General features: G+C 42.5%; 2 protein-coding genes across 4 annotated transcripts in view; one reads left to right on the top strand and one right to left on the bottom strand.

Moving 5' to 3' along the window:
- LOC135916209 (leucine-rich repeat-containing protein 40-like) overlaps positions 1-15,448 on the bottom strand; it is a 32,959-nt gene extending 17,511 nt beyond the window's left edge. The window contains exons 1-7 of the mRNA XM_065449495.1: positions 15,124-15,448; positions 13,683-13,873; positions 11,973-12,046; positions 10,746-10,875; positions 8,576-8,699; positions 5,645-5,787; positions 3,151-3,414 (exon numbers count right to left, since the gene is read on the bottom strand). Coding sequence (XP_065305567.1) covers positions 3,151-3,414; positions 5,645-5,787; positions 8,576-8,699; positions 10,746-10,875; positions 11,973-12,046; positions 13,683-13,873; positions 15,124-15,289 — 1,092 coding nt within the window. The 5' untranslated portion in view covers positions 15,290-15,448. The remainder of the gene's footprint in view (positions 1-3,150; positions 3,415-5,644; positions 5,788-8,575; positions 8,700-10,745; positions 10,876-11,972; positions 12,047-13,682; positions 13,874-15,123) is intronic.
- Positions 15,449-15,574: 126 nt separating this feature from the next.
- Positions 15,575-18,823, top strand: LOC135916210 (transcription elongation factor 1 homolog). Of its 3 annotated transcripts, none has more exons than XM_065449496.1 (4): positions 15,575-15,711; positions 16,176-16,329; positions 16,618-16,688; positions 18,421-18,823. In XM_065449496.1, exons 2-4 carry the CDS (start codon positions 16,214-16,216, stop codon positions 18,483-18,485), a joined length of 252 nt encoding a protein of 83 aa, XP_065305568.1. In that variant the 5' UTR covers positions 15,575-15,711; positions 16,176-16,213; the 3' UTR covers positions 18,486-18,823. The 3 variants fall into 3 exon arrangements, with proteins under 3 accessions (XP_065305568.1, XP_065305570.1, XP_065305569.1); XM_065449498.1 differs by having other exon boundaries at positions 15,709-15,780; XM_065449497.1 differs by lacking the exon at positions 15,575-15,711 and adding an exon at positions 15,765-15,902.
- The last annotated feature ends 5,718 nt before the right edge of the window (positions 18,824-24,541 follow it).

Genomic DNA, 24,541 nt, shown 5'->3' with positions numbered 1-24,541 from the left:
GCGTAAAATGATATATAATATAAAATTATGATAGTGATACATATAGTTGTCTATGGATCTAGTACGCGTGATCAGTGATCGTGGAGCTAAAATGCAAAAATGTGGAAATACCACCTAAGCCTCCGGGAGGCCTTTGAGCCCAAAGGCTGGGAGGCAGGTGCTTTCTTTTAGTGCAGTTGTCGCAGCAGAAACCTCAGTTAAGAGGCCGTGCTACGGATTTCCTGGTGATATGACATGAAAACTGTGTACATCTTTTAAAAATGCGAACAAGGATTGATATTTAAAGAGCGGTTCCATACCTATGATCATAAGAGGATGAAGGGGAATTTGTTGACGGTGTGGTAGAGGAAAATGCTTTTTCCTATTAGCGTCTAATTCAGTGCATTGCAGCAGGATGTGAAGCACAGTAAGTGGCTCACCACATTTATCACACATGGGTGGATCGCCACCGGACAAGAGGTATGCGTGTGTGCTGTATGTGTGTCCTATCCTGAGTCTGCAAAGTGTTACTTCTGTGTGGCGGTTCTTTGATACCGGCGGCCAGTTGCCAAGATACGGCTTGATAACATGTAGTTTATTTTCTGTTTGTTCGTCCCACAAGCACTGCCAGAAAGCCCTTAGCTTTTTTCTTATTGAGGGCTTGAGGTCCATTACAGGGACAGTTGTGGAAGTGTTGGAGGCGTTCGCGTTGACGGATGTGGCTAGCTCGTCAGCCAACACGTTTCCCTCTATCTCTCGGTGCCCCGGCACCCAGCATACGACGATATGCTGTTTGGACTGATAGGTTGTGCATAATGCTGTGTAAAGAGATAGAATTACAGGGTTTTTATATTTCCTGACAGTTTTCAAAGCATTTACAACACTGAAAGAGTCTGTGTATATAACTGCCTTTGGGATATTAGATTCATTAATGTGTTTAACGGCAGCCAATATCGCGTAGGCCTCTGCTGTGAAAATACTTGTGTTAGGGTGCAGAACACCGGCATCTGAAAAAGATGGACCGACCGCTGCGTAAGATACGCCAAAATTACACTTTGATGCGTCTGTAAAGAATTCAGGAGAGGAGTATTTGTGCTGTAATTCGAGGAAGTACATTCGTATATGCGCGACGGGCGCGTGCTTTGTGACAGCTACGAAAGATGTATCACAGTCTATTGGTTGCCACTGCCACGGCGGGGGCCGTATAGCAGGGGACATAAGGTGGTATTCAAGCAGTGGAACCCTTGTTTCTTCAGCCATGTCTCTAACACGCATGGAGAAAGGCTGTGCCACTCTGGGCCGGTTGCGAAAAAGTTGGCAACTGGACAAATCGTTTACGGTGTAATACGCGGGATGCTGACTGTTTCCGTTCACTCTAAGAAAATACATGAAAGACGAATATGTTCTCTGCAGATGCAGTGACCACTCATCCGATTCAACGTACAGGCTTTCCACTGGGCTTGTTCTAAAGGCGCCTGTGGACAGGCGAATTCCTAAGTGGTGGACAGGGTCAAGCATCTTTAGAGCAGTTGGAGTAGCCGACTGGTAAACTATGGCTCCATAGTCTAGTCGTGTGCGTATGAGGCTTTTGTACAAGTACAAGAGGCACTTTCTATCACTGCCCCAGGTTGTGCGTGAGAGCACCTTTAAGATATTCATTGTTTTCATGCACTTGTCTTTAAGATATTTTATGTGCTGTACAAAGGTTAGTTTCGCGTCTAAAATTATGCCTAAGAATTTATGTTCCCTGTTTACGGGCAGATGCTCACCATGCAACACAATTTCAGGATCAGGGTGCAGGCCTCTTTTTCTAGAGAAAATGACACAGGTGCTTTTTTGTGGGTTCAGTCTGAACCCGTTCTCATCAGCCCATTTGGAGACCCTGTTAAGACCAAGCTGGACCTGTCGCTCACAGATTGCAAGAGAACTTGATTGGAATCCTATCTGCACATCGTCAACATACGTTGAATAGAAGATGTGACGCGGTACGTGTAGACGAAGAGAATTCATTTTTACTATAAAGAGCGTGCAGCTGAGCACACCGCCCTGCGGCACTCCTGTTTCCTGTATAAATTTCTGTGACAAGACATTGCCCACTCGAACACGGAATGTGCGATTAGACAGATAGCTTTCAATAACACTAAACATATTGCCATGTATACCTAACTGTGAGAGGTCTCTCAATATCCCAAACCGCCACGCAGTATCATAAGCTTTCTCCATATCTAAGAATACTGATTAAAAAAAAAAAAAACTGCTTATGAACAAAAGCTTCACGAATACGTGCCTCGATACGTATGAGATGGTCACTGGTGGATCGACCCTCGCGAAAACCGCACTGGTATGGGTCGAGGAATTTATTAGATTCGAGGATATGTAGTAGGCGACAGTTAATCATTTTTTCGAATACTTTGCAGAGGCAACTTGTTAGTGCTATGGGTCTGTAGCTTGATACAGAGGAAGGATCCTTTCCTTGCTTTAGAATTGGGATTACAATAGCCTCCTTCCAAGCAGAGGGGATCTCGCCGGAAAACCATATAATGTTGTAAAGGTAAAGGAGGGTTTTGTGTGTTTCGGAGGGTAGTTGTTTCAACATCAAAGCATGAAAGGGGTCATGCCAAGTATATTTAAAGAATAAATGACAAGAATATGTTAACAATGATATATAGAATACTGGTTTGAACAACGATATGTGAATTATAGGAATGACAGCAGAAACTAAAGGTTATAGAGTATGCACTAATACATAAATAACTGTAAATAGGGCAATTGTGGTATGTAAAAAAAATATAAAACTACTTAATTAAAAAGTAAGAATTCACAACTCAAACCAAATGAACACAGTATATGGGAAATCAGTTCTGTGGAAGTCTGCGAGGTGGAGGAAGGTTCATGAAATGGAAGAAGGTGCAAGGAAAGGAATAGTCACTCAACTATAGTCACCGATCTGACTGCAGCACAAAGCTGGAAAGGAAAGCCCTGTACAGGTTTCTCGGCATGTTTTCTTACTGAACCCTTTTATTCTGAGGAACCGTATTCGTTTACTATGTAGCTTTGTGCTACTGTCTGGCAGATAACAATCTTCTCTTTCATGTTCTTTGTATCTTACATACTTTTTATTTTTTGCTATCTTGCACTAACCCATTTTGACACCAGTGCAAGCAAGCCCACCTTGACGATGTCCCTGCGGATGGCCCTGAGGGGATTCCCCTCCACACCGAGACCCTTGAGGTGAACAAGGGTTCCCAGTTCGTAGGGTAGTGAGGCGAGGTTGTTGTTGGACAAGTCGAGCCGCTCCAGGCCCTGGATCATGGTGATGTCTGGCGACAAGGTTGAGAGCTTGTTGGACTTCAGGTCCAGCGTCTTCAGACCCAGCAACGTCTCTATTACCTCAATGGGAAGTTCCTCAATGGCATTGTTGCCAACATGAAGCTCCTGCAATGCAATGTATTTCACCTTCTGAAACAGTGCAAACACTTTGAACAACTTAAGCCTCATTGCAGTTCGTATGACAACACTGGTGCAGTCTGCAGCTACCATAGTGCAGTTCGAGGCTGCTTGAGTTGTGCACCCTCGAAATTGTAGGTCTGTTCAAAACAAAGCATTTGAAATTCGACTGTCCACCTCATCCTTGTTCTGCACTGGTCACATTCTTCAGGCTATGCACAAACTTTCTTGATAAGATCAACATGCAGAGGGTACAGAAGCCCTCCAGAAAGACTGACATGAGCAATATGTGCAATGGTTTAGTATAAGCCACAGTCCTGCAATTCACAGTTTTTGTTGATACATATGAATAAGCCTGTTTGATGTATTTCAATGCACTTTTGAACACCTAAATTAAACTTTAGCACTTGTGCAGCAGTTACCCTAACAGAACCATGCTATCAGTGATACAGTCTGACCTCGATTTATAACAAACACAGATACGACAAATTATGGGATATAACAAAATTAATCTAAAATTGTTCTCACCAGTACAAGCAGATAACAAATATATGCTTATAATAATTATTGGATATAATGAAGGTATCTTGTGTTGGACATGACTTCATTATGAAAATGTTCGACTGTACTAGTTAAACCTCAATAATAACGAAATCAGTAAAATCGGCAATTTGCTTTGTTATATAGAAATTTTGTTCCACTGAAATTTGATCTTTTGTACAACATGTACGGTCATCGATGTACTATTTTTATATGGAAAAGGCGGCAAAATTTTCTGAATTATCAGGCAATCAAAAAAAGCAAACTTGAATGAAAAAATATTACAATTTTGTTGAATTTCAGAGTTGGAATGACAGATACAGTTTCATGAAATGTCAACGATATCTTCACATTGGTGGCATAAATCAAAGCCAGACACACTTACTCCACCCCCATGGCTGATAATGCAACCTCTAGTATTAAATGTGCAGGAAAACAGCACACATGATGACACATCATCTTGGCACACCCATTCTTTGTACATGCTGCTGGTCATCTCTAAAACAAGGCGCAAGCTGCACATGTGCTGAGCTGCACTGTAAAAGGAAATGTGCACCAAACTGCACCCCACTTTCTCCCCTCCTCTCGTACATGCTTGATCACATTACCGCGAGCTTTCTCCTTTCCCTTGCTTGCACGGAACGACGCAAGATGGCGCTCATAATGCCACCTTCTCGGCTCACCCTCGCGGGTTTTCACTCGCACCCCATGCATACAGCGCACAAGACACGATAGACTGGACTGAGTCGCTTCGGCAGTCATTCTTGGTTGAACAGCGATGTACAATTTCAGAGGTGCATTCGCAAGCCGCCGTTTGCAATTCAGCCATCTGACCATCTGTGACCGCAGATGTTCTTATTTATTGTCTCGGTATTCTTTTGCGGCGACAGTGAAATTTCGTTACATTAAAATCGCATATAAACACATTTCATTCAATTTAGGTTCTAAATAAATGGTGTCCTATGAACAAGAAGTCACAAAAAGTTAAATACTTTGTTATACTGAGAATTTTCTTCTATAGAGGTTTAACTGCAGTTACAAAGTCGCCTTTTACAGAACTTTGGAAATTGCAAAAACATACCATCCAGTAAAGCATGCAACCTAACACAATGACTCATTTGTTAAATCATAACACAACTTGCTAATCTAATCTTTTCTTTTTCTCTTGTCATTAACCTTGGACATGGAAAAAGTACAGGAAGGTTCATGTTAAACAAACTACTAATAATTTGATCTTGTCAAAGAGCACACCCAAATTTCATCTTGAAGAAGAAAGCTATGAAGCTCAGACTTGCTTTCCTCGGCCATATCATGAAAGCTACTAAATTCCATAGAAAAGAAACCACTGCCCACTATAGCTGAAGCCAAAACAAAACATGCTAACATGGCAGCACCTAGATGGCGCTAGTGACTGGTTACAGTAATCCAAGACCAAAAACAATGGATGGAATTCTTCGTGCCGTGAGCAAATCTCTCAGTGCACTCAAAGAACTCATGCCTCATAGGTATCATCAGGGGTGATTTATCCACAAAGCCAAGCTTGAATTTGTGTTACGTGATGACTACGATGTGTTCATTCTAGGTGACAACTACATGGCTGCCTGGAGACACAGTAACAAACCCTCGCTGCTAACTATACTGTAAAAAATGGCCGTACCAAACACTTGTTTGAACTTGCCTTGAGCCGCGCACAACCTGAAAAAGGTGGCAGTACTGTGAGATCATTCTGTTGTGCAAACAGCTGCTCCAAATGGCAGAGTGAACCGATGGGCTCTGGTAAGCTCCTTAGTCGGTTGGATGACACATCCAGGATTTGCAAAGCTGTTGACAGATTATAAAAAAAGAAGACTATGATTATACAGAGACATTTACTTAATATGTAGCATTAGACAATTGAGACCCAAAATCTTGGTCATTGCATGCAATATCTGACAGCACGAGAGCAATTGATATTTTCTTTTTATTCACTTGGGCTGCCATGCGACATGATGTCAAAATGACATTAAATAGTATACGCATGGAGGCCTATTTCATGCAGATACACTAAAACCTCGTTAAACCGTACCCACTTAAACAGTAGTTTCATTTTAAAAGTAGTAAAGTCAAATCCCTGACTCAGCAGCCATTGAACATAATGTGTTTTGTATCCAAATAAACTGTACCAGCTTTTTGCATACGTGTCGGTTAACATGTAGTGTTTCCACTTTTCGTTGCACAAACACAGCAGTGCATCATCTTCATCGGGCGGCCCGGCAGAACAACGAGCCTCAGAGATTGGAACAATGGCCTCCAAATGCTCGGTGCGTTTGTGCGTGAAGCCACATCAACATCAACATCATTTTGGTGCCATGCCAGAGACAATTGTGCCGTCGTGCAAGCGGGGACTCGCATCATGCCGAAGCTCTGATAATAAAGACGCCGGGTGCTCAGCATAGAAGAAAAATTAGACATCGTTCGTGCTATCGAACGTGACACAAAAAATTCGGCGCTGGCCCGCGACAGGGATATCTGCTGTTGACTACGGTGTGTGGCATTTGGAACGCGAAGAAGTTGCTCGCCAGCGCTGCTGCGAGCGCGAAGAGATGTCGGCTACGAGGTTCTGCTTTTCGCCATCGTTGCTGAAGTGTCAACTAGCGACAGTGATGAGGACGACACGGAAAGCGACAGCACAGGCGATTCAGGCCCGAGAGTGGCAGAATCTGCGCGTTACGTCAGCCTCAGGAATGCCATCGTCGCGAGGAGAACAGCCCCCCGCAATAAAAAAGGCGCCCCGCGACTTCTGCAGTGCTACCGCGCGCCTGCATAAAGAATACATAACGCCAACGAGCAATCTGCCAAGTGAGTGTTTGTCGAGAAGAAGGGGCTGGCTGAAAAGCTGGCACGCAGCTTCAGTAAGTTTGAGGCCACTGTCATCGCTGATAGGCCGCCGCAGCATCAAACGAAAATAACAGTTTTGTCACGCGAAGTGAATAAATACTGCATCTTTTTTCCCCTTTTATCGCACTCTCTCCGAGTTCCATGTTGCGTTTTTGACTGGTAAGTGGGCGCGATCTCCTGCTATTTCAGTTAAACAGTACTACCGCTTAGTACATACTTTTTCAGAACTCCGGCCAACTATGGTTTAACGAAGTTTCACTGTACTGCAAAAGCTACTTATGAAATGTATTGTCGACGTGCCATTGTTCATAGTCATCAGGTTGGTCACTTCTCAACTTCACACCCTTAGTGCACAGCACCTAACTGAAAGCCCCATTACTGAACTTGAATGCCAGTCTTCTTGAAATAAAACAAAAGAAGCATTTTTGTAAGATTTACAGCCAATTATCATACAATTACACACTTTGTACTCATTTAGTGCAGCTAAATGAATTTTCCTAGGCATGAAGGGAGTTTAATTGTTTAATAGTTTGAACTAGCAAGTTTAATTATAAGCATGCCAACTGATAAATGCAAACAGCAATAACGAAAAACGTGTCCAGGACCACATTTTATGCTCACCAGCTTGGAGCTTCATCATTATTAAGAAAAATACATTCTGAAGAGCATAAATGAGGGAAACTTGGTCTAGATTCATGGTTGAGGGCAGTGCGTGCCAGTTCAGCACTGTTTGCCATCTTTTTTTTGTTTTTGCATTAGCTCCTTGCACTATCCCTAACCATGTGTGGAAGCTATCTTAACCCTTTCTGGACAAAATTTTATTGCTGAAGTGCAAAATTTATCTGTTGTGCATCTGAACAACACCAGATCGACAGCTAGCACGAAAACAGATAGACAAGTGGAGATGCACAACAGGAAAAAAATCTCAGTGGAGTTGGCAACATGTCACAGGCTTTTCCCATGAACTGTCAACTCCTCAAGGTATTGCGGATGGCTCATGGTTTTTCAGACTTTTTAATTCACAATCAAATAATTTCAATCATAAGTTATTTAAAGACCACTTCGCTGTCACCTATATACCGTAGGCAGCAGGCTCTAAAGATACAGCCCATAGACCTGACATTAATATGATATGATGCATAGCCATTTGTGAAAGATCATGGAGGGTCATATTTATTAGCATCACCATGTTGACAAATTATGTAATTAAAGATGCTGACGCTTAGCTTTGCGAGATTTGTTTTTCTCATCATTTTTTGCCATGTCAAATATTTGACAAAAGCATAACGATTCCTACAAGAGCCACTGCACTAGAAAGGAATAATGAGACATTTTTTTTTTTTTGGCAACAGAATATTCACAGCAGCAGACATCATAAAGGCTCTTGTGATGCCAAGTACGCTTGCTACCTAACCAGGATTTGGCAAGAATGCTAACACTATGTATTTATTTAAGGCTTTGAAATCAAATTTTATTTTTTCTTTTCATTAATCCATCACTTCATTATAACCCATTTGGTTATAATTCACACCATAAATAATAAACACAGATATAATGCCTTGTGAGATGTAACAAAGTAAACCATTTTTTTTTCTGATAACTAAATCAGATATTAAGAAAGTACTATTTTTGTGTCAGATATGACTTGCTATAATAAAGTTAAACTGTACTGAGGTTCAATTGTACACTTGCTATGCTGCCAACAATTTCTGAACTGTAACGCATGTATTACCATTCATGCTGCCAACTTCAGGAGGAAGCTCAGCAAGACAGTTGTATGACAGATTTACATTGGTTGCTCGAGAAAGAAACCCTATCGTGGCCGGTAATGAGGTCAGCTTGTTATGGCTCAGGTCCTGTAGTGAATAAATTAGCAAGAAGAAAAAAATTATTACCACACACTACATTGACTTGCAATTAAATGTAGTTACCAGCACGCAATTCAAATGCCATGGCTTATGGCAACTAATGTTCTGGCACAACGAGGAAAAAAAATAGGAAAGTCCTATTATTAAAGGCAATAAAAACTGAAAAAGCTATCAATAAACCCTGATATTACTCAACAAACTATCATTAATTTATCACAATAATTAACTTGGAAGCAACAAAGAAAAGCCTTACAACATGTTACTTCATGGTGAAGGAAGGAGGCACTTTTACAATGGCAATAAGTCTAGAGTTTGCCACAGTAAAAACACAGTGCAATTCAAAATGACAATTCTGCATATTCGCACAGCAAAACGGACTCCCCCCCCCCCCCCTTACACAGCTCCCTTCATAAATATTCCAGTTTTCTTTTTTTCCTTATGGTGTCCAGAATGCAAAACAAGACAAAAGAGTTCGTAATTGATCATAGTGATAGTGGAGATAAAGAGAGAGAGGGAAAGTGAGAGAGAGAGAGAGAACAACATTAGTGAAAATGCCTGCAGAGTCGGTTAGGCTCCCTCCACGCAGGGAGGACAAGCTTTTACCGCAACGCGGCCGCTACGTCAGTCTCGTGCATTGTGCTCCTCGAGGTCTTGGTTCCTTGCTACTTCCGTGGGTCCGAGAGGGCCGCCGCCCCCTTCCTGGGGGTGCTGCCCCCTTCTCCTCGGTTTCGCGCGGTCGCTGCCTCTCTAGAGCTGCCGAGACCTGCTGGACGGCCTTGAGTTGTGTCTCTTTGTAATAGCTCCTCGTTGCAGCCTCTTACAAGAGATCATGATCTGTTACTTCTGGACAGCAAGATTACATCACAGCCCTGCGAGTGTCAGTCGATGCTTGCTATCCGAGAAATGTGCTGAATTAATTAGCATATAATTCATGCAGTTGAGAAATGATTAATGCTTGTTACAAGTGACAAGATTTCTTTCAGTCATTGTCATAAGAGAGGTAACTCAAGCATTCATCACCTCGTGCAGGAATAAACAGAATTAAGACTCTGTGACAGGCACTTGTGCAAGATGGTGACATCCCTCAAGGACTGGACCCATCCTTAAGCCAGAATTGTTGAGTCAGTTTGCCTGTCTCCATTATTAAATATGTTTCATGCTGCACCAAGTAGAATAATGCATAGCAAGCCTAAACACCAACTTGCACAAGAACAAGCTCTTACGGACCACTAAAGCAGTTCAAGTACTCCTGAAGAGACAACAAAACGATAACCAGTTATATCCTGCTGAGACCCCTTGTTCATTATTCCACACAGTGTCTTGAAACCTTTCAAAAGTAAACCTGAAAGCGATTACATAAAATATTCAACCTTGATTTGAAACGAGATGCATGTGGAACTCTATCGATGTGGTTTGCAATTGTGCTCTTGCTGTCAACTTTCAAAAAAACTGACACTCATTTGACGCAAACAAGTGTCATCACAGGCAGTAAAAAGCACATGTGAAGTGCTTTTCAAATACCACAAGCTAATATAAAATACAGGATGCAGCATCAATGTGACAACCTGCGACACATGGTGCTGCAGCTACACCTATATCTCAGTGCCTAGACCAAGAAAACTGTTTTTTATCATAAGAGGCATGACGAGATGGTTGCCTTGTGTCCACTTACATGGATATTTTTTAATACCTAACCATAGCGAATAAACAAAAAATTGCTTTTTAATGCACCAGTTCTTAACCTACCAATCTTTAACATACCAGTTCTCAACATGCCAGTCTTACTGTACCAGATTTTAACCTGCCAATCTTAATGTACCAGTTTCTAAAGAACCAGCCTTAACATACTAGTTCCCAATAAGAGCCAACTTGAAAAGTGATTATGTCCCTGAGTATCTGGGAGATATTGGAGGCAGTGCTCTTTCAGGCATTATCGCAGCAGCACCCTGTACAGTGTTACTCCTACAAAAGCAGGCACCATACAGGATTGCGCACACAAATTAAGAGAATGCTTGGTTGGCAAAAACAGCGTACCATTAGCTCCAGAAGAGAGAGGTTACCCACATCGTCACTAAGCTCTACGATATCATTATGATGGGCGATCAGCTGCCTTAGCTCCTTCAGCTGATAGAATGAATCTGGCAGCTGCTGAAGCTTGTTGCGACTGAAAGGAAAGGTGAAGAGAAAAATATCAATGCCATGTTCAAGCGTTACAAAAAACAAACAGTGTAAAAGAAATAGTGAATAAAAGAAAGAATGAGGCACTCATTCTTTCACCCACTGTCCTTTTCGCACTGTGTTTTCTACAATGCTAGCCAACCAACTTGCCAACTGCTTTCTTGATGCGGTGCTCATGAGGTTTTCATGGTTTTTAATAACAGTGTCACAATAACAGTGATAATAAGGCAACACAGTGAGAGAAAAACCCAACAAAAAATTATTTGTGCCTAAGTCAAGAACAGACAAAAATGACTTCTCAAACTTGCAAAATGAAGTTAAAGGGGCCCTGAAACAGACACTCTCGTTAACTCTGTTCCTGTGTTAGGATCACTGCAAATGTCTCACTGAAGATTAAAAAGCGACAGCGGAGAAACCCTGGATGAGTTTAAATGGCAGACTAACCTTTCAAAACTCTACCAGAACTTTCCTTTAATTGAAAGTGGTTGATTAGTGGAAAAATAAAAGCTACACTTCCCCCATCAAATTCCATGCAAAAACCTTGGAATCAGCTGCGTCTTCCACTGTGTAGGGAAAATCCAGATTGTCCAAAATGTGGCGATTCATGCATTACTCTAATTCTGATAAATGCCCGGCCTGGTAGATTGTTCTTGCTTTTGTGCATTCCTTCCCGTCACACTTAGAGAGTGCCTAAACCATTCCAAGCTTGCAAACTTGGTATATAGCAGCAAAATCGTAATGGTATAAAATGAATACACAGCTGCAAGAATGCCTGCAAGCAGTTGTACATTGTCACAAGCCCAATGGTCAGAAAAAGAATAGATTAAAAACAGCGTAGCATGGTTACCCATGACAGTCTGAAAATACAGCAGTGGGCAACATGTGTACTAGGCTTCATGTTGCAACACCCAGGACACTTGCAAATGTGACATGAGAAAAAGAAATCTCAGGTAAAAAGAAACTACAGTCTCAATAAAAAAAGTTACAAAAGTGTTCAGGGCCCCTTTAACAAAGGGACTGCATACGCCAGCATTTTACACTAACTATTCCATGCCACACAGTATGCAAAAGTAGAGGGCTTGCCTAATGTTCAGCTTTGTGAGTTGCTGGAGGCTCCCAATGGTGTCTGGCAGCGAAGTAAGAGCATTGTCATTCAGCTGCAGCGGAGAGACATAAAAAGAAAATACAAAAGTGGGAGGGAAGCCAAGAGAGAGAGAACAGGACGCAGGTTAGAGAAACAAGGCCTCAACAGTCACGTCTATGCATGCAATCCCCATATCAAAATGCAGGCGGCGTGCCAGGAAGGCATTCATTCGGAGGCTCTTTCAGGCACCCATTTGGAGTCAACCAAGCAGAACAAGATAAAAAGGACGTAGAGGCAGCAGAGAGATAAATGCAGTGGATTCGCTTCCGCCGCACGCTGCGCTCGATGAGAATTATTGCCGCGCCGGGCGGGAGGCGCGAACACTAAACTAGTTTCGGGCAGGGTATGTGTGTTCATGTGTGTCAGGGAGACAACGAGATGCTCTGAGCCAAGAAAGACAGGGTGCGGAATTGTTGGTTGTGTCCCTCTTCCTTCCCTGCAACCGGGACTGAGCCTCTTGAAACAAGAGACTTTTCCCACTCAATAGAGGACATTTACAATGTGCCATTTCTTTTTCCGCTCATTGGCAACAGCTGTGGTTTGGGAAAGCAGATAAAAAAAAAAGGTGGAGAGGTGGAGGAGGAAAAGAAGGCAATCAAAAATATTAATGTAAGATAGCTTGTTATGCCAGTCAACAACAAACGGTTGTGCTTGCTGCAGCAAAATGTTAGTCAGATGCAAATTTAAGATTAAGGAAAGATTAATTAGGATAGGAAAACACACATCAGCATGTCTAGAACCATGTCAAGGTTTATCAAGGTACACAAGAAGCAATGTTTGGACATGTAAGCTCCCACGACACACATAAGTACCTACCCAATTCATCAAGCAATGTATAATATAGTACCACCAACTTCACTCAGTATAAACAGGCCTATAACATTCTTGCTTAATGGCAATTTGTTGTATTCACTTGACATTTGTATTTCTGATACATTTTTATTTTTTACATTGTCATTAATTTGCCATTGAAATTTCGTTGATATTTCTTTTGTTTCTATGAAAAGCGGATTGTTCCATACTGGTATGTGTTACGCAGCTCCCCTCTGTGATGTGTCAATAGCCTTTAGATTACCTTGAATAAATAAATTAAAATTTTCCTAAGCAAGCTGCACAGTCTACGAGGGCTGCATTCAAATACAAGCACAAATTTATCAATGAAATGATTTCACTGCAGTCCCACTTAGTAAGAAAGCCTCTGTCAAACACAAGAAAGCTGACAGTATCACCTCGGTAGAGTAGTAATAAAACTTCTTACAGAACTGATTGCCAGTTATGCTCATACTACTACAAGATATCTTTTTGTCAGTATTTGACTCATTAAACAGGGTTGTGGACTGTGACTCACAAAAAAAAAAAACTGTACCTCCTTCCAGACAGCTAGCCAACCTTCCAATGCAATAACTGTGCTAATAAGGCTCAGAAGCCAGAAGTGAATGCACAATTACTACCATGAATTCACGTACTAAGAGTTCCTATGTATTTGTAAGATACTAGGGTAGCACACTAGCTACTAAAAATGGTGCAAACAGAAGTACGATTCATGGCGCATAATTGTAGTAGTGAAAAACATGAACATCAAAGAATGCACAATTGAGTACAACACGGCTGTGTGCTTGGCACAGCAAAATATGATTCTAACTCGCTACCTCAAGAATGGTGAGGGCTTGAAGCTTCCCAATGTCAGCCGAGAGGCTAGACAAATTATTAGCCGATAAATACAGCTTCGTCAAATCAGCCTGGTGCCACCACCGGTCACCATCACACTGATCAAGGCAAAGCGACAGTCCTCGCCTCTCTTCTTCCGTCAAGTTGTTGATGTTCCAAACCTGGTCTGGAACTGTAGGAAAAAGTAACAGGAACTTTGTGATAACCATGACAGAGTTCAAACGTGTGACTAATTAAATTCTTATATGCATGGTAAGTATATAGTTGGAAACTGGGCCCCGCCAAAAATAAAGATAAAATTCATATGTTTATAGTTTTCACAAGGAGGCCAATTTTTTAACTCTTCAGCTCAGGTCACCACGGAAGTTTCACGACATAAACCGGCTTTTATGATGTGTACAATTTGCAGCTGTAGCAAGGAAATCTAGATTCCAGCAGCAGGTCCTGATGGAGTTATACATGCAGTACACATTCTCGAGAGAAACAATGAGCACAATATATGTTTCATCATTTCATACAAGGAAGACAAGCCTTCCATTGTTTCTCAGTGCAGGGTATATGTAACCGCGACACGTACTAGGAAATTGTAAGAAATCGCTCTCGAACATATATCCTCACGTGGTTAACCGACAAACCCCGGCCGTTATAGTTAGCGCAGTACCGGGGGAAAAAAAAGAAAACGTGGACTTCACATTAAGCGAAGCGGCCCTGCACGAAGCAAATTGGGATATAAACACGTCGTTCATGAGAGACAGAGGCATCACTCAGTGCAAGTGGTCCGTGACAGCTGTCCACGTACTATTATGCGCTCGACTTTTCTTATTTGATGTGCAGCGTATACATATCCACAATTAGGCTTCAAGGACGTGCTACAAAATGAGCTCACGAGACGCAAAAGGCGAGGTGCACGGGGTGACGGCGAACTACGGGATATAAATTTAGCACGTACTGTACCGCGGTTTGCGGTTATATATAAGCGAAACCACGCTGAATTAATTCAAAACTGCGAGCCGGCGAAAACGTTGGCAAGACTTGTTCGTGACACTTGTAGAAGTACATGGAGAGTCAAAGCGTGCAAGATATTAATCATCGCCTGTCAGACGGCTCCACTATGACATTTCACGGATTTCATCCCGCCTGCTACGATGCACGCAGTTATTCCGGCGGCAAGACGAGTTTGTGTATCTGGACCAGCTACATGCTCCGGCAACACGCGTGCCCTTGGCGGGTTAAGTTTATTTGAGAGCAACGCGATAGACAGCGATCTCCGCTCGGCGATCTAAAAGTATATTTTGTTCTTGCCAGCTCTGAAGGACACGAACGTCTCCTACAAAGTAGGGGAGACTTCGAAACCAGTTTCGTGCGCTGACAACAAACGTGGCAAATGGAAGAGCGCGTTATTATTTGTAAATGTCTACTCACCGTCAATCATGCCTCTCCCAGTCAAGTTAAGCTGACCGCTCCTGCGCGCCAGCTTTATCAAATCCAAGCTGAGCGCGGGCTCTTTCTTTTGGAGATCGAAGCATGCTTGCGGGTTGGATCTGCGTTGCTGGGCTTTCAGCTGCTGCGGCTTTGGGATGCGGGACATGATGCTCGGGCGAAGCGGCTCGTCGTCTGAATATCTCCGCTCGCTAAGCCATCGGCGTTTGTCGCACCGCGCACGCACCACCGCTACAACTCGAGGAACGCAACTTGCATGCGAAATCAAAACGCACACAACGGCGCCACGGAAGTAGAAACAAGAACTAGAACAAAAGAAACAGCAATCAAAAATCTGATTTGGATGATAGGCCCTTACTGGGAAGGCTCAGTTTCGCTCCTTACTGGCTATAAATAATAAAAAATATACGTTTCGTCACTTACTTTAAAACAACTAGAATTTAGTAAAAGGCGTTCTTTGTAAATTTTTTGTCGATTAAAATTTTAATACGTTTCTGAACGTTTACGCCAGTGGCGACGCCCAGCGGTAGCGTTTTTAAGCGCGCCGTGGAAAGGCCTGCAGTTTCTAAGGTAAGCGAGCAGCGCGCTTAATTTTAGTGTTTTTTTAACCATCGTTTCACCACGTACTTTTAGGCGATCGTGAGTTGGCTTGTGCGGTATTCTAACTTGCACGTGCGTTGTTTATCGCGCCAAATCGTTGTCCCCGTCTTGGCGGTATAACTTAACCGTGAACAGACTTCGGCTGCTCTGCGACATTCGGGGTGAAAATTTGAGACGTGTACTCTGATCAAGCTGCATTTTCTTTGCAGCACGCTGCCTCGACCTGCTTTTGGCTAGTTGGCCTTTAATGATGTGTCAGATGATCCGATAAAACAGCCCGGGAGCGGCAGGAGCTGTTCGGACCTGTCACGCCTGCCTGGGCGTTTCAGTGAAACAGCTGATGGCGACGTTTCTTTTTTAATTAATGGCGCGCATCTGATCGGAGCATTAGTGACGCTTCTTTACCTTTATTTGGTGCCCTATCACTCCGACAGGAATTTCATTTGGACCCGTTCTTTGCCGAGCTTGAAGGATGGGAAGACGCAGAAGCAAGCGAAAGCCGCCTCCGAAGCGCAAGAACATCGAACCACTGGAGACGCAGTTTAACTGCCCCTTCTGCAACCACGAACGGTCGTGCGAAGTCAAAATGTAAGTCCCCGGAAAACCTTTTACCGTTTTCCTACGGTGACTCGTAGGTTACGTCCGCGAAGTTGGTCGTTTCTAGACGCGACGCTACATTGTGGCGCATGAGGCTGCAGTAACGACGCCACTACAATGCGTCAAATTGCAGGTCCGCGAACTCGGAAGTCGTGTGCGTCTGGTTATCTACACTGGTTGTTGCTGGTGCGACCGTGCGTTATATTAGTCTATATATTGCTTACCTAGTTCTTATGTGAGCTTACTCAAGGGATGTATTTTCTTCTTTCTGCTTTTCAGGGACCGGCAACGGAATACAGGTCGAATCACCTGCAGAGTATGCCTGGAAGATTTTCAGACGGCGATAAACTGTATCCTTAGTTGCGGGGTATAACTTCAGGCAGTTACATTTCTTCTTATGAATCTTGATACTTTCTGAGTGTTCTGCTTATGCTGCTAACGATAACTCTGAATGACTTTTCTTTTTTTGCACACGCTGTTACCTTTCTTTAAAAAAGTTGCATCACACATATTTAAAAAAAAAACTACTTGTAGGTCCCCCTATGTTCCTACACGTGGTATACTAATTAACAGCCACCTAATAAATCACAATTGAAAGTCGCTATTTACATTGTTGCTGAATCGTGCTTCATAAGAAATGATCCATGTTCCTGCATTAGTGCAGAAGGTTGACTAATGCACAAGTTGCCACAACTAGTAATTTGGCGCTCCTTGACACGTAATTGTGTCCACGTAACACAACTGTTTGGTGAAACTGAAACTATCGTCAACACCCACACTTCAAGCAATGCTGCAACAAGTGTCAGCATGCACACTGCTGAAAAGCCCAATATATAAAATAACCAAAATGCTTGCTACTTAACATGAATGCTGCAACAAGATTTATGGCTGCCACAGTAGCTTAGTTGCCATGATGTTTTGCTCCATAGCACAACATTGCAGGTTCGACTCCCTGCCAGAGTCTCATTCCAATGACAAGGGCAGATTACAAAATTGCTTGTGTGCTGTGCTTTCGGTGCATGTTACAAGGACACTAAAAGAAAATATTAAGTCTAGTTAGATTGAAATATTAAGCTCGTGTAATAACGAATTTGCCATTTGTAGTGAGAACAGAGCTTTTGTAAGCAAGAAAAAGGAAAATCTTAGTGGCTCACCTGTTTTGGAGTATGGTGCATTTCATGTGATGCAACCACTGGCTGATTCACAGACAGCAGCATAGCCCTGATTGTGTGATTGTCAGCATGTCAGTTTTGGTGCACGAGTTCAAATGGAGGAGCAACAGCAGGGCCTTCGGTGGCAATTTTCTACACAACAAATCCAACATTAAGGCACCGAAAACAACGGTACACTTTCAGGTGAACAATTTATCAATCTAACTCTGCTTAATATTTTCCTTTAGTATCCCTTTAAAGAACCCCAGGTGCTCAAAATTAACCCGGAGCCTTCCACTAAACTGTCCCACATGAACCACTGTGTAGTTTTGGTGCATTAAAACCCCACAAATAAACACGAGAGAGAAAAATTTGTTGAGCTGCATTAGTGAATCCACCTTACATAGTACCAAAAGAGCTGCGCTTGCTACGAAGGGAGGTTTTATGAGCTTGAAAACATGGAAAAGCGAAAGGTAGGTGGCGCTGCCACAGTGCAAGTTCCTGCACCAGGCTGTCATGATGGAATGAATTTTGATGCCATCTGTTTGGGCCTAGTTAACTTTGTTTATCAATAAAGAGGCACAACATAGCATTCTAAAGAAGCTAAAGACTGAACTTTGCAGTTTCAAAAACGATTAGGGTACCACAATAGCCGAAGTGAGATAATATACCTGGACATCCGTGACGTCGGACTCGCTTACAGGCACTGCGGTTTCGGCACAAACTTTTTTTTTTTAATGGAATGTTGACCTTCATTTTCTCTTGTAATGAACCTCTTATGACAAAATAGATGAAAATACAGTTTTTCGTAAAGAATATTTAAATCTAGACTGATTTCGTGTTTCTCTTTAGTGTCACTTTAAGATTTATTTACAGGGTTCAGCGACTTAAGCAAACTGGGTGCTGGCCTTGACTCAGTCCTACACCTCAGACCTCTCGGAAGCCATCGATGTCTACAGTGACTGGATCGATGCCTGCGAGAGCGCAAACCAGTAAGGCAGGAAGGACCCCCCCCCTGTCCATCATGTACATATTGTCCATAAGAATCACAGGTGGAAAGGAGTGTCATCGGAGCGTGCTTGTCCGACCACAATGTGTGTGCGCGTGTGCAAGAGCTTCCATCTCTCAGTGTTGTGTCGTCGTCCCACCAAGCGGTGTGCGGACCACAAGCAAGACCCCCCTTCCCGGAGCCATTGGTGTTGTGCCCATTAGCATCTGTAACGCAGTGCCCAGAAGCACATGTAGTGCTACTTCTCTTCATTTCGTGATATGCTACAGTCTCTCTTGTAATGTTTGATGGTTGGGGAAACCAATTAAAATCTGTTTTATGTTGCTCCGCTGCGTGTATTTCCTGCGAGATGGCAAGCGTTCATCTTGTTGGCTCGGAGGTTTGTTTCTCTACAATGGTCACGGCATTTTCATGGTTGGCCACGGCTACATGATGGCTACAAAATTATAATCCTAAGCAACAAGTTGCAGGTGCGACTTTCAGCTGCAATCCGCATTTTCGAGGCGGAATTGTGAGCTACCAAAGTACATGAAAGCAGAGGAATCTTTTTTCTCAGCAGCTACCGCACTGATTTATAAGCCTTACTGAATTTGAAAAAAAAAAAAAAAGAATACGATGAAGCCTACAGACTGTAGGAAGTAGATGCTCTTTATTTATAAATTTTTTAAACAACCACTGATAGAAGTGTTGCGCCATGAAGAAAATGCTGCTACATGTAGTGCCAAACTGTCTTTTATCGCAAGTATTGAACCATAGCAATGCTGACATGCACCTGCTCCGAATAACCAAACAGAGAAGAGAAAGAAAACACTTTAGCAGTGCAAATCAATTTTGTTGCTTTTTACAATGCCAACAGTATGAAAAAAATTTTTCTTTTGCTCTGTGCTTCGTTGAAATAGTCTCTACCTAAAATAATGTGATGGTTGTGGCCAGAGGGACACTTTGCGCAGCCCGATGTGCATCGCGCATTGTTTCACACTGCACAACACACGATTTTCCTAGGTTGGAGCTTTGTGCCAGCACTGACCAGTCCAGTAAGCACACAAGTATATCTTAGGCAAGCTTGCAGTAGTTCCTGGCACATTGCCTGTGTAGCACATGCTGCGACTTATCCTGCTTATCCTGGCGAATCATTAATATACAAGGATATGGCGCTCGCACCATATTATTAACGAATTGGGCAGCTGTACATATCCCACATGTGGACACGAGTTTCAGCACATGAAATACTTTAACAAATTAAACATTTAGCAGATGAAATGGATGAAGAGGCCAAGGATAGTGTTTCAACTATTTATTGAAATGCAAAAGTAACTGCAAGTTTGGGGTTAAATATCTTCTCATTCATTAATTAGAAAAATAAAGCAGCAAGTTGAAGAAAGATACTTTCATCTTGGTATAATACACAGTGGATGTAATTTTTCAAAACTAATTCAAACAATACAGCATCTTTTTTTCATTAACTGCATACAGAGCTTCCTGTTTGCATTGGAGCAGCAAGTTACTGCTCCAAAGCATTGTTTCTTTGCTCCAAACAGCGAACTTTTGTGCTCCGAAGGCATATATTTCTACTGCAAACTGATTTTTCATGCTCCTATAGCTGCTCTAGGAGACCAAGTGCCGCTTCCATCACTGAAGAGCCCTAAAAGTTACAAACTTTTAGAAAGAATGGTGTCAACGTTACCACTCTTGATAATAAAAACAGTCTGCAGACTGCAACTGTTGAGATGCCTAAAGCAGACCAAATTATTGTACTAAGAAAATCGGCCTACTGACAATTCGGACTCGACGGGGACTGCCAAAAAGTCCGAATATAATCGGGAGTCTGAAATACCAGACCTGCTCGAAAATAAACGATTTTGTTCCACAAACTGCAAAAAATATGTGTGCAGTTTCTCAGATCATCACTTTCCAGGTATACCTTCGATTTCACGCACCCGCCGTTGTGGTGTAGTGGCTTTGGTGTTGCACTGCTAAGCCTGAGCTCGCGGGATCAAATCCCGACCGCGGCAGCTGCATTTAGATGGGGGCAAAATGCAAAAACACCCGTGGTACCATGCATTGGGCACGAGTTACAGAACCCCAGGTGGTCAAAATTAATCCAGAGTAACCGGTGATATGGCGTGTCTCATAATAATCAGACCATGGTTTCGGTATGCAAGACTCCAGAATTTCATTTTTCGATTTCGCGTAACTATAGCACAAGACACATCAGCGTCAATGAGCGACGGCGTCATTGTCACAGTACTAAGCATGGTACCACAGTGTAAAATGCTGCCACCCGTCGACGCATCCGGTGCTAATCACGCAAAATATAATGAAAACGAAAGTACCCTACAAAAGTGAGCCCTAAAAATTACAAAATTTTCTAAAGAATGGTGTGAACGTTACCACTCTTGACAATAAAATAAATGAATATACCCAAAGTTTGTCAATGCATTGCAGTGCACACATATACTTGCCTTTGGCTTAGATATTCCATGGCCGCAATTTTCTAGCAATGACTTTTATGCTATTCATTTTCGAGCTTTTTGTGCTTTGTCAGTGGTCAGGCGACGCTCTGCACACATTAGCAACGGGATTAGCTGGCGAGAAACAGTAGATAAAGAGCTGCATAGAATTGAGCAGAAGGCATCGCTACGAAAAAGCGGCCCGTATCTAGACCATTGTCAGGCTATCGCTACAGGTAAACGAAATCACAGTTGATGCATAGGCTTTGAGGAGGCGACATATCAAAACGAAAATATAGCTATTTCTGCTCAACTCAATGGCTAAATTATCATACGGTCACACAGTTGGAACCTGAATTATTACATGGCGCGCTGTAAGGTGTCTGAAATTTTGGTCGCTCAAGTGGCAACGCCGTGAAGCATGTCCGAATTATCGGTCGGCGACATACAACATTCTGTAACAAACCACTAATTCGCGAGTAGGACCCTTGAAAAATAAGCTTTTAGTAATTTCAAGTTTCATAACTGTGAACTCGTACATCATGTTTGCCCACATGAGACGCTTAAATTAAATTCACAGAACTGCAATTTCTGTGTTTGACGCAGGGTTGCGTAAGTTAAACCTAACTCTTGTTTTCTTTGTTAAGCTTACCGATTTTAAGCAATCTTTGTAGAATTTAAATATATCTTTAAATTATGGGGTTTTATATGCCAAAAACACGATCTGATTATGAGGCACGCCGTAGTGGGAGACTACGGAATAATTTGGAGCACCTGGGGTTCTTTAATGTGCACCTGAATCTAAGTACACAGGAGTTTTTGCATTTCGTACCAATCAAAATGTGGCCGCCGTGGCCGGGATTCAATTCCACGAACTTGTGCTTAGCAGCCCAACACCATAGCCACTAAGCAACCATAGTGGGCATGTAGAATATTCGTGGTTCTAAATTAAAATTCTGATTCATTCACAGTAAATCTTTCTCTTAAATGTCACAAACATCATTCAAATCAGTTCAGCAGTTGTTTCCATATGCAAAGGGTTGTTTTGTGATGTTGCTTCATGAGAACAAAAGATGTCTGTACCCATACTGGACATGCTCTACATTGGATAGCTTCAGGAATCTTGATACAAGGATGAACATTCGGTAGTTCCAATGTTGACGGCCATGTGCAAGTATGCGAATATAATGGCTGCATACATTTGCCCTTGCAAGTTCTCAAGGCAACAAATTACTGTGTGTTCTTGTAAAATTTGTAGCACAACCACCACTGCAGGAACTGTATAAACTTCGTATAAGCACGGCGCTCTTGTTGAATTGCCGATTCGAAGACGCCGAGCCGTAATTTGTCCTGTAAAATGGGGGCATGAAAACTTGCGTCTTCATGCTCTTGTTCAACGCGAGTGGATTCCAACTCTCAGTGTTGCCTAGGTGAGCGTTGTGCTTGGTGAATAAAGTATGTTGCAAACAACCCACATTGTGGCATCATGGTCGCTCTGTTAATCACCATAAAATCTAGACTTGATAAGCCACTTGGACACTCCGATTCAAACGTGCAACATTCTTGCAATTCAGTCGCAACATATAGTCTGTACTTCATTTCTGCTGCACATTTGTGTCACCGCCATGACCTAGTCATATAGCACCCACATCAGTTCCGGGAGGTGATGGGCTCGATGCCCCACTGTCGCTGGGTGCCCACTGGTTCAAATGGGGGCAAGCATACCCCAGCCTGGCATTCAGCTTCCTTCAGAGGCAATGCGCTTGTGAAAGGATAGAAAGAGAGAGAAATGTATTGTTAATGAGGGGGGCTATTTCCTCATGGGGTGGAGTTGGCTTGTGCCACTCCGCATGCCTGCTGGATCAGCCATTCCCACTTTTGCGGGTCTAAGCTGGTCAGCGCAGTCTCCCAGGAGGAAGGTGAAGGTTTTGCTCCGCAGTAGGGACAGTACGAGGGATATTGTGTGCGGTGGAAGAGGGGAAGGTAAGAGACACTGGAATGAGTTAGTTTGTAGCTGTCACCATGCACCATGCAACGGCATCTTCTCAGCTAAGGGAATGGTGTGATGGGGGTAAGAGCCTCCTGCTACCTCTGTAAAGTTGTAGATTTTCAGTGTAGTTCAGTACTGCTGGTGCATCATCTGGGTTGTACAGCTCTTCAAATGGCACCCGGTTAGCAAGCTCTCAGGCTACTACATTAGCGTGTTCATTAACATGGAGAGAGGCATGTCCAGGTGTCCAGATGATACGCACACTGTGTAAGGAGCCTGCACCTCAAATTTCAGTTGAAACTCTTGAGTGCACATAAAAAAAGGCAGGCAAATGGAAAAGCCTATTTGTGTTCAAGCACACAAATGTTTCTACATGCTCATTCATATCTAGGCAGCCCAACAAAAATGCCTATTGGTCTTCAAGAAGATAAATGCAAAAATGTGTCTACTAGCTCCTTCATACCTGTTCTATTAATTCTGCCTCCGAGTACTTTCTTGATATCAACAGCAAGATAAGGAAATGATTGTCTCGAATATAAAGCATTGCTCATCTTTAATATTGGCCAGGACGGAACAGGCAATAAGCTGTTTACGATGAGAAGTAAGCCTGAAAGAAAACTGAGCATCTCAAAGCACCCCACCATTACATCTTTTTTAGCAGGTGTCATGAATGACCTCACTTTCGAGAAGAACATGGAAACAAATGTAGTTTATTCATCACACGTACACAACCTTGCACACTTCAGAAACAGCTGTTGCAATTTTTTTTTTTAGTGGCATACAATTTCTAACACTTGCAGAAGTGTTCAATATTGTTAAACACCAACTTTCACATCATATATTAGTCAACATTGCTTGAAACTTTGAATTAAAGTTTTTACCGGGCCTTGTCAGTATGCAATGTGGAGCTTATCTGTTTGAAATTCATCACAATTGAGAAATGGAAGTTCTCGCATCATATCTGACGAAATGAAAAAAATTGCGATTGATAGCTGTCCCAGGTAAAGGATAATTTGAAGCACACAGAATTTCCTCGCACAGCTAACCATTTTGAAAGCACCCGTCACGTCATCATTACATGCGGATAGGCGTGAATAAACGCCTACCTCGCCACCACTTTAATGCCACTTCCAAAACGTCTATAAAGCTTACACTTGTTAAACACTAAACTGGGTTTGCTTTGAAGGCTTCCACTACTTATCCTCAGCAAAAAACAACGCACACTTTGTTCTGTGGAGAACACATGCAATTTAGGGGCCTTTCCCAAATAGCACTAAGGTCATAGTAACTCACAATGAAGAATTTTACGCTTTTCTATTTATCATCATCAGCCTATTTTATGACCACTGCTTTTCCATTAACGAAAAAAAAAGAAAGCCAAACACAAAAATAAAGATATGCAGATTTCTTTAATGTAATACGGGTTAATACCACTCACGATGTTGAATGACTGCGCCCAATTGGTGCTTTAGAAGTGAATTTTGAAGAACTTAAGAAGTTGAGGTTTATCTGCCTGCCATGGCACACAAGTCATTCTACTCATGGCATATAGAAACAAATGCTTGGGTTTTTAAAGGGACACTAACTAGAAATAAATTTAGAC

Source organism: Dermacentor albipictus, chromosome 9 (genome assembly GCF_038994185.2).
Source record: "Dermacentor albipictus isolate Rhodes 1998 colony chromosome 9, USDA_Dalb.pri_finalv2, whole genome shotgun sequence".
NCBI classification, from domain to species: Eukaryota; Metazoa; Arthropoda; class Arachnida; order Ixodida; family Ixodidae; genus Dermacentor; species Dermacentor albipictus.
Note: the sequence above shows the minus strand (reverse complement) of the source record. Positions and strands in the feature narration are given on the sequence as shown.

Bases quoted from the DNA above. Each gene is read 5' to 3' on its own strand.
- LOC135916210 (XM_065449496.1), top strand. From the start codon at position 16,214: ATGGGAAGACGCAGAAGCAAGCGAAAGCCGCCTCCGAAGCGCAAGAAC. The intron at 16,330-16,617 runs GTAAGTCCCCGG...TCTGCTTTTCAG, and splicing joins CGGTCGTGCGAAGTCAAAAT to GGACCGGCAACGGAATACAG. The intron at 16,689-18,420 runs GTATCCTTAGTT...CCTACACCTCAG, and splicing joins TTTTCAGACGGCGATAAACT to ACCTCTCGGAAGCCATCGAT.